This window comes from Apostichopus japonicus, chromosome 1 (genome assembly GCF_037975245.1).
Source record: "Apostichopus japonicus isolate 1M-3 chromosome 1, ASM3797524v1, whole genome shotgun sequence".
NCBI lineage: Eukaryota > Metazoa > Echinodermata > Holothuroidea > Aspidochirotida > Stichopodidae > Apostichopus > Apostichopus japonicus.
In genome coordinates this window covers 3,001,475-3,012,296 of record NC_092561.1, presented here as the reverse complement: position 1 = coordinate 3,012,296, position 10,822 = coordinate 3,001,475, and the positions used below count along the sequence as shown (strand labels likewise).

The 10,822-nt window shown below is 38.6% G+C and overlaps 1 protein-coding gene and 1 long non-coding RNA gene across 2 annotated transcripts in view; one reads left to right on the top strand and one right to left on the bottom strand.

Moving 5' to 3' along the window:
* Nucleotides 1–4,106: 4,106 nt before the first annotated feature.
* LOC139981197 (uncharacterized) lies at nt 4,107–10,802 on the bottom strand. Its single transcript, XR_011797816.1, has 2 exons — nt 9,433–10,802; nt 4,107–5,019 (listed from the first exon to the last, which is right to left on the bottom strand). It is a non-coding gene; the product is annotated as an uncharacterized lncRNA (long non-coding RNA).
* Nucleotides 5,245–10,822, top strand: part of LOC139981113 (ras-related protein R-Ras2-like) — a 42,598-nt gene continuing 37,020 nt past the window's right edge. Inside the window, exon 1 of the mRNA XM_071993330.1 lies at nt 5,245–5,823. Within this exon, the coding sequence (XP_071849431.1) occupies nt 5,719–5,823 (105 nt within the window). The 5' untranslated portion in view covers nt 5,245–5,718. The remainder of the gene's footprint in view (nt 5,824–10,822) is intronic.

Here is a 10,822-nt window from a genome sequence, read left to right as displayed (position 1 = left end):
TTCCTCGCTACGCGCCTGTTCGAATTTGTAACACAAACAGCAGATATCACATCATATCAGTGAGCATGAAAATGGCGTTCCAGGATGAAAAGCCTCAAAACTGTCCGACTTGCCTGAAAAAATAGCCAAAAATTTTCGCGCGCTTCGCGCGAGTTCAACGTGTTCATGTCAATATCATATAAGCAAGCATCGGTTATTACATCGCATGCCATCATGTACCGTACGGTCCGTTCAAATTGCGCAGTATACCGCGGGATGCTAATGTAAACAACGACATGTCTCATGTAGATGTATAAAAAGCAGGGAGGTCCAATTATATCAAAACTCTCTTTTACATTAGTAATGGCGAATTAGGGCCTGCACCCCCGCCGCGCAGTTGCGGAGCGTCTATATGGTCAGGGGGGCGGATGCCCCCCTGACGGACTCAAATGGACTGCTGGCGCCTTTTTCAGCTCTTTACCACTTTTTACTTATTCTAGATTATTGACTTTTTTATTGCGCTCTCATCTACTTATTGACATTTGTCACATTTTGTTGGTGTCATTTGGCGATGACACCTTATTCTTCGTTTATCTGCAAATTAGTAAGGCCCGGAAAGGGTCATTTCCGGCGATCTAGGGAGTATCTTTACTCAAAAATTTTTTGTACGCTACGCGTCAACCTGTGGTGGCGCTCCGCTTAGATAGTGTCGAAAGCGCCCCTCCAGACCATTCTCGCCACTCCTGACAAATACCCCTAGCTCCGCCACTGCCGCCGCGCCTCCTACGCCTATGTGTGTAGTGTTCGGTTTCGGAAATATCTGCTATTTTTTTCATTTCCTTCAACCAAGTTTTATAATAGCCGTTATAACAGGTTGCAATATTTGTACACCAATACATTAAGTGTGTCTGAATTTTCGAAACTTTCTGACCAACATGCTACATCACACTTCCCTCTACTCGTGCAATTTTGACCGGTCTGTTAGGGGTTGAAGGAAGTTTTTTCTATATTGGTTGTCCATAGATGAAATTTTGTACAACATTATGGGTATGTTTTGAAGTGAGTTTATTCACGAGAAATGTGAATTTTCAAATTCTGAACAAATATGGGGCTTAAAACCTTGAAAAGTGGGGCTGACGGGTATTGTGGGCCGCGACGTAGAATCACCTACAAAAGCAAAGACCCACAGGAGATGCGATCAGGTCGAACATGATGTGTGCCGGGTTGACAATCTTCAAAAAGGTTATGGATGGAAAAAAAAAACTATTAGGAAATACTTGGTTCTCAGGCAAAAAGTGTACATCTGGTTGGTCATTTCAAGCCCAAGAAGTGCCGTTTCCGGTGATCTGGGGGGGTTTCAAAACAAGAAATTTTCTTGTACGCTGCGCGCCAACCGATGGTGGCGCTCCGCTTAGATAGTAATTCGCGCCCCCCGGGTTTGAAAATCTTGGATACGCGCCTGATATAGGCTACACAACAAATAATTATGGTAGTAATTAGAACAAGGTCCCATGCATATTATATTTATAGCCTAAATGTGCCAAATAACGACTTATATCAGACTACCATATTCAGAAGACAGAAACGATCGAGTATATAAGGTCACCATGGGGCTTACCAGTCAAAACGTCCTTTTACCAAAACGTCCCCGTACCAAAACGTCCCCGCTTTTGGTCAAATCGTCCCCGTTGGTCAAAACGTCCCCGTTGGTCAAAACGTCCCCGTAAGTCAAAACGTCTATCCCCGTCTATCACATTCATTCACAGTTGTGAATATATATATATTAATTTTAAGTTATAATTTGGCTAAGTTATCGGCATCCAAGTTGGATTACAGTCACTAAATAAAATGATAATGAAGGACTATAGGCCTATATCGTTTAATTATATTTGGTATGAAAAAGGTATACGCTATATGTTTTTCAGTGAATTAACGAATTAAGGAAATCAAAAAATATTATACAAGAGGAATTAAAAAAGAATTTGGATGCGTATACTTTACAATATATATAATATTTTAAATTGAGTGAAATCACTTATCGTTTATTTTTACGAAGTAAAATTTTGTCACGGGTACGTGCCCCTGTTGATATTTGACATTTTGAAGTATAGAATATATCGTTCGATTACCTTTAGTGTGGTAACGTTACATGTTTTACTAAAAAATTATACTCAAAAATGTTTCTGCCCTCATAACAGTCAATTCCCACTCCTAAAACTGTGTTTTCAACCTAAACTATACTTATCCTTACTCTTTGATTTGAACTAATAACATCCATGCACACTTGCATTCCAACTGATTATAAAAGCAGGGACGTTTTGACTCACGGGGACGTTTTGACTGCGGGGACGTTTAGGTAAAAAGCGGGGACGTTTTGGTAAAGGGACGTTTTGACTGGTACTGGATACCACCATGGGACTTGCCAGTCAGAGCCGTATAGGCCCCTATCAGTTGCCAGTGTAAGGAGCTCCCCTCAGTTACCTACACCCCCCCCCCCCCGACCCCCTCCCCTCCCCCAGATAGTGACACTCCCCATGATATTAAATAGCACAATACAAACAATATTAATAAACACAATTTAATATTCTCTCAAGTTTTATTATGGGATCACAATCATGTATTCCGGCTTACATTGCTGGATACATGGGGCACGACTCTGGCAAAAGTATACCATAGTCTGTTTACATTTCTATATAGCGTCCTCTATTAATGGGTGTACTGTTCTTGATCCCGGACTAACAGCTTTAGTCAACATATTGCACACAAATATTTTATTTCATAAAATAACAATAGTCAAATGTTCATCTTTGCGAACTTTATGAAAGTTCCACAACCAATTGTAAAATTCCATGAGGTATTAATCTTATGTTGCTGAAACATTATCGACTGAATAGAGGTCTTAAAAATTTGATCTTTCGGTACTTAACAGTTTTGTAAGTAAATAGGATAACAATTGGAAAACTATAGTGCATGGGCTTGTAATACAACGGTCATTGATTCGTATCCCGTTCTAGTTGTAAAAACATTTTCGTACTGTCTTTCTCAAGATTAACAGTATTGGTCAGAATTTTAACTGTAACTATAAACGTGTTATAATAAAAACTTGACGGTTCCAGAAGATTATCTACCGGCTAAATTTTTCTCAAAACATGAGGATCGTCCGATCGTGTTGTATTTCCCAATTTTTAATCAGTTGTAGCCTATTTTTTTTTTTCCAGAAAATTGCTGATATGGTCATATTAAGTGTGACAAATTCGGACGCGCACCTCAAAGTTTCCAAAATATATTATCATTAAATTGGATTGCTTTAACATTGAAAGCAGGCAATTTTTATTTCATTAATATAAATTTTTTGACGGGTGGGGGTTTGTTCTGAGATAAGGCCTACGTGTAAATAGCAAGTCAAAAGATATAGACAGACGTTTGGTGAAATTTGGTGAAACTATAGGAACATTTCGCACGATAGGCTAGTACTTAACACCAATACGTTTTCATCAGTTTGAACAAAATGAAGACGAAAACTTCTGTTGAATAGACAAGGGCGGCGGAACCGGGGGGGGGGGGGCACAGGGGGCACGTGCCCCCCACTTTTCCTCAGATTAAAAATGTGCCCTTTTTCTACATAAAAATTTCTAAATAAAAAAGAGTTTACAAAGCGAAACCCACGTCGAATGAAATATTTCGGGAAGTTTTAAATGTTTACTACCACAGGCGTAGGAGCCCAATTTGATTTGGGGGGCTGTAACGACTTGCCCGAAAAATATTACCAAAATTTTTCGCGCGCTTCGCGCGCGTTCAACATGTTAATGTGCATATCATATAGGCATGCAAAGGTTATTACATCGCATGCCAATAACATACAATCATTTGCCGTGTTATAACCCTTCTAAATTGGTTAGAATTATTGGCAAAGTCGTTACAATAATAATGATCATAATAATATCAGTTTAACCATTGAAAAACACATAGAAAATTACTTTTCTTTCAGTATTTTGACATATTTCATTTGCTTTCATGCATGTATCGATCGCGTGTGCAGGGACTTGGACTTTATAATGATTTCACCTCATTTTGTCTTTTTCCTTGTTTCCCAATTTGCACATTAGATACTGCAGTGCTAGTATGCATTGTTTCCTTGAGGGGGGGGGGGGGGGCGTTGATGGAGTGATGTGTATACGCAAATAAGATAATACAATAAGAGTTATAAAGGGTACTAAATATCAGGCTGCATCAGTCCAATCGAATTTCTGCAAAGTGCCCTTCGACGTTGGTGCCCCCCCAGATTCAAAGTGCTTCCGCCGCCCTTGTGAATAGACTACAAATTTATCGCACAATATGCTGATATTATAATAACAGGGAATTCATTAGTATCCCAGGACATGTCAAACTTTCTATATATTATTTTACCTAATTCTGCTCAACAAATATTTCGCTAGTACAAAATGAAGGTTTGTTGATTTAGCCAACCACAAGTTACTCCTCACTATCGGAACGAAGCATTATATCACATTTTGCATATATGGTTGACCAACTTAATAACCACTCCAAACACTGTTTACTACATATTGTCGCAATTATACACTTCAATTATAGACTCAACATTCAACGCAGTAGAATTTACCTTTCCTTTTTTTGCAAGTTATCGAATGATAAGATGATCATGATCATTTTGATAACTTTGTATAATTTTTGTTAATGCATACATGAATGTTTTGCAGACAATAAGTTGTTATGTACGTATTCCATCAACCGTTAGGCTACACTGCAAAGTAGACTCTACGCGCATAACAACAGGACTAATTCGAAATTTCCTGAGATGTTCACAACTAATCACTCTGTTGCTATTTAGCCTTTACATAAATTGTGTATTTTCAACATGTGTATATCATGGTATCATATTTTGGTGAACATTTTCAAATTTTGATCGGGCGTGGACGCGTGGTGCAAATTCAAAATCCTCTTTTTTGCAAACCTGTGTGCATGCGTAATTTACATACCTCGAACCCATACATCATATATGACTTCCGGGTTGGCATTTTCCTGTGAATCAATTTGAAAGCACAATTTTACAGACCGTAAGCTCACCTCTGATTAGTTCAAAATAATATGATGAATATTCAGTTATAAATGTGGTTCAACCAAGTTACAAAACTTTTAGCGTACTAGATATCCATATCTTAAGAACCAATTACAATGAACGGCTTACAGCTACTGTTATTAAGTAATTGCTGTACTGTACGATGATCTCAGCCCATCGATGTTAGGCGATGTGGGCATGTTACACACACCTACCAGTCATCACCCATACCACAAGGAATGAATTATTCAAGAAAGATCAAAGACATGAATACGCGCTCACTACGATCATCACCCCCGTTCCAACAATTTCACCAGCCGATGTCGCCATAATTCACGAGGTCGTTTCGGGTTGACATTTAACTTTTCCCGGTTCTGTCACGTCCGAGATTTACAGCTGTGTGTTGCTGTTAGCCTGAACCATTACTAATCCAAAGTTAGGCCTGTCAACTCAGCAGACGGGAGTTGACAACTTGATCTGATTAACGTTATTGATTGGATGTTCTTACTACGGTAGCAAAGTGTATCCTGGTTAACAGTTACATTGAAACAGGTTTTATCTTAACCATTAATGGACCATCGTTGACCAGATTATGTAATTTCCAATGTCTTTTGACGATATAAGCAATCTTAGTTAGCCAAGAAAGACAGTATTATTGTACGATGGCGGGTGGAGTCGCAGCCGTAAACAGTATTCAGACACACAAAATAGTCGTAGTGGGAGGTGGAGGCGTTGGTAAAAGCGCATTGACAATACAGTTTATACAGGTATGTTATGACTATACTGCACAATGTGCTTCTGTTGTGCTAGTTGACGTGTATTTGATCGCCTAACATTATTTATGGCATTAGGCCTACCTAAGTTAGGCCTTGGAGTAGGGCTAGGCTGGTCTGGACTAGATTTGCTCTGTAAGCCTAGGCCTACACTACCAGGCTATGCCTGGCATAGCCAAGGTCCCATTGACTAAACCTATCACCTATGCTACAGTTATCAAGGATGATAGAATTTAATTCAAAAGTTTTAGGCTTTCAGAATCTGACACTTAACAACCTAGGCCAGTACTGTAGCCTTGTATTTGTAGGGGTCTTCATCCCATTTTACTAGATGAATGGCTTCATGGTACCCTGAGACTAGTGAGGGCAACAGTGACGGTTGAATTTCATGAAATCGAAAAACAATCTTTGCTGAAGCAATATCTCTGGTTTGTTCGACAGTCTTTTAATCTTATGTTTCCAACCATTTATTTCCAACCATTGTCATATTGTATCTTGCTACTGTAAATAGTCAATACTTCCAGCTACTCCTAGCCTTAAGTATCTTCTGACAATAGACAGAGGTAGGCCTAAACAGAGGTAAAAATGGTCTCTCGGTTTTGTGAAAAGCACAAATTTATTGCTGCAGTATGTTAGTAATATCTGATATGGTTTAACCGGAGGCCAAAGGAATCTAGGCCTATGCAATGGTGATGGTGTGTGTGTGTTTGCATACATATGACACTTGCTTGTGAAAACAGTAATTCATAATAGTGAATATTGGAATAACTTCATAATTATTATGTGGATCCGTCCTACTGAGTACAAGAACCCTGTTGTTTGCTGTGAAAGTTCAATGGTCATTTGGGGTCAACAAAGGTCAAAGTCTGAAAACTTCGTGTACATGATAACTCAAAAAGTACATCTCTGTTTAACTTAATTCATAACTGGCATCCAGGGAATGAAATCTGCTCCAGAGTTCATACTATCGCTCTCTTACTCTGAGCTTCAAGGGATCAACAGGTTATCTCATACAGACACAAACTGGCTCAAGGGTCAACAGGTAATGTCAAATGGTGGAAAAACATTTTCACAGCATATTAATATAAAAAATGTCATGTAACCTGAACAACTATTGAAAAGGATTGCCAACTCAAAGTTGGTCAAATTTAGATATATTTCACGTATAGGAACGATTGCTTTCTGGATATTGCAAAACGTTTACCATTAAAATTCTATACTGAAAATCCTTATGAGTGAATGACAAGGTTGAGGCCCACAAGGGATTTCTACAAATCTTTTCTGGTTCTTACTTAATTCTTGGACAAATTTAACTCACTTGCTCTACATTAGTCAGATAGTTACAGTGTTACAAATGTTGAGCAAATTGTATGGCAAGGAATCACATAGCTAACTGGCTTTATGGTTCCATATAAGTATTTGATTGATTGTTTTGAGCAACGTTGGCTGAAAAGGTTGATACTGTAGGAAAATTATAACACAACATCACATACTTCTAACCCCAGGAAAATGCAGCACACACACCACCGCATTGTCAGTATTGTGTGCTGTGATTTCCCTTGTAATTTATATTTACAGTAGTTCTACAAAGCCTCAGCTTCCCAGTACTACATTCTGCTCTGACATCGATTCCGCCAAGTTTCACCTTTCGATGGTGCAAATACTTCACAAGTAATATTAAAGAAGCTTCCTTTCACTGTAAAGTTGATTTTCATTTCAGCGATTTCGAAGAACGGTTTATGAACTGTGTTTTGTGTGAGTGTATTATGTGCAATGCTATGTACCTACCAACTGGGGCATGGTAGGCTGTATACATTTGCGATGTGTACGTAATATAGAAGACAATCAACATGTGTACATGTGAGTGTGTATTTGTTGCGGAAATGGGAGTGCTAACTTCAAGTATCTCATTTTGCCCATTTGCCCACATTACGCCATGCACCAAACTGATGCATTCTAACATACAATGCTTTTGGTGAGAAACTGGTGAATTTGAAAACATGATTTCTACAAGAAGAAAATGCCAAATGGGGACAAATTTCAAATGGTTAGAAAGAGAAAAATAAGTACTATGAGGACAATGTTATCAATATCTTCCACTAGACAATTCCTTTCACCACTAATTACAAGCCCAGATATATCATTGAATAATGTGATGTACATTGGTCTCTTTACTTAGACAATTAAATATTTCAAAAAATCGCTGTAGGCCACAAACCTATGTTAGTATGTTCTGTGTTCTTGAAACGAAGGTCGTAGAAACAAAGGAATATTATATCAGAAGATTAGCTTCCTCTACATCAGCAATGTGCAAATTAGCTATCTTGTCTATTCCTAAATTGAACTATAATTAAGGAAAGACTGTAAATTGATCAATCTGTAATGGATTTTGCAGGTATTTTCATGATTTCTAATGCCTATTAGAGTGATTAGTACAATGTTTTTCCTACAGTAGGTGTCAGTACTACCAACGAACTGGTCAAAGGTGGTTATAACTGCATCAGTGACATTGGAAGAGAGATGTTGTCGAGTGAGGTGGGATGGGGGAGGGAGGGGGGGGTGGTGGGGGACATGAGGAAACAGGAGTGTGTGGGTGGGGTGAGCATGTATTTTGTCTGCCTGAGTATGAAGGTGTTTTTCTCCATATAGAAAATTATCACATGGATGTATGTTTGTATTTAATATTAAATGCACACAGTAATGCACTGTAGTCCAAAAATATTCTGTTTTTACTTAGATATTGTCATCTTACAGTACATGATATATGTATCCAATTCTACCAAGGGATGGATAAACTGTGCACCCTTGATATTAAGCTATAGGGCTTGTGTTGTGAGTCATGGGCTTAAGTGTTTCCTGTTTGATCATGTGGTTAAACTATTCAACAGATTGTGGACTGACCGACTGTACAGAAGCAGTTCAATCAACTAAAAGTGAAAGGGTGTATGGTTGGAAGTAACATACTGCAGTAACTTGAATAGATAGAACAAGAAGAATATCACCTTGAGATTGTACACAAATGTACGAGATCTCTTCAATTTGTGTATCTAGATGATCCCAAATGTCTGAGACAACACAGATTAGTTGTTTCTATAAATAGTTTATGGAATCAAAGATCTAATTGTCTTTAGTATCACTTTCAGACCCATTTTAATTGTCCAATTTAACTTGATTTAGATGTTTGTGAACAAATTTTGGAGAACTGTAGGACAACCCTGCGACAAATTGTGCGCTGCTTTTGGAGAAATTGTTATTCATCAATCCAACTGGCAACTGGTCATCGATGTGATATGCAGCACTGTCACATCACAAAATCTGTCATTTTGCCTGAAGTCCTGATGATGTTTGAGTAGACTGTAGTAGACAGTAGTAGACTGTAGTAGATAGTAGAAAGGAGTTCAAATCTTTTTACACAAATTCCATTTTTTGATTGAAATGTAATGCACTGTTGGAGGCCTATAACACGCAATAGAAGCACTGTGCAGTACACATGTACAAGTCTTTCAATACATTATTTAGAGGTGGTAATATACAGTATGAAAAGGGCAAATTCTCAACTTCTGCCAGTAATACATTCATAAACATTTTAAAATCAACCGTTACCTGTTCCATATGATATCTGAAACGGTGTGGCTTGCATGGATGACATTTAATACAGAGTTGTTTGTTGCTCCAGACATCGCTCATATGACCATCAAAAGTGGTGTTTTAGTCACGGTTAACATGTCTGCCACATGCAGAAGTCTCACCTACAATGTTTTCACTAACTGAAAAACACTCGCATGTATGTTATTGTAGTTTGTATGAGCTCTCAATTACGTAGGTAATGTCGTAGTAACAATCGTTATGGAAACAAAATAAGATGTGCACCTTTTTTCAATCCAATGCTTAAATCCATCACATCCTCTTCTTGTCTGTAGAAAGCTGTGCCTCAATGCTTCATGAAGTATAAACTTTTAATTAGTAGTTATTAAAAAAGCTGTAAAGTTATGTTCTCAACAGTGTAGTGTTTGATGCCACTCTTTGTGTCTGCCCCCTCCCCCCAGCCACCTTCAGTCATGTGTGGTCCCATCTACATAACCTTATTGGTGTGCACAAAAGGTGGGCATGGTCCCCTACCTCTGATCAGCAAGTGGGAAAAGGTACAATGGGGGATTTTCCCAATCAGTAGAGACAGATATAGATCAATACTTCTGGTGTACTCCCCTAACCCCCCCCCCACCGCCTTTTTCAACCCCTCACAAAGTACTTATTAGCATAAACTTCTGTTTTGATCTACTGTACATACTATATTGTGTTTACACTTGATTTGTAGTCCTCAGAATGCACCATTTGATCATGTCTAAACTTTTAATTTTCATCTGTGGTTGGACCCCGTCATCCCCTACACATGGGAGTTGACTTCAATGCCCGCCATGTGGCACAGGCCTCCTTTAAAAGATCCTTGGGTCACAGCTGGCCCTTCTATGAAGGTTAATGCCTTACCTAAATAATTGGAAAATTGAATTAGCTCCCCCCCACTTTCCCCACCTTGGAAATATCGTGGTTGCCCCTTCCCACTTGACTGACTCTCCTCACACATTTAGTGATCTTGTTCTAGTACTGTGTGTGTAATCCATTGAATTGAAAGCCTCTACACATTGCCCAACTGACCATGACTTGACTCTAATTGACCACCGTGACCTAGTTTTCAATTGTTGTGAAGACCCATGAAATACAACTGACCTCCTGCCCTCTGACCGACTAATCAGTGCATACGACTGTCTACCGTTAACGACCGGATCTCGTTTAGGTCACATGGAAAATTGATTAAAAAGTGATTAGCTACATTTTTAAAACTGTACATGTCTACATGTGTGTTGTTTATGATTAACAAACTGTATTTTGGTACAATTACTAAACACAACGCGTTGTTATTTTCAAGAGTGATGAATTCAGTACATGTGTTTACCTTTCTTCATTCTTTTCTCCCATTTTTGTCTTCATTCTTGAC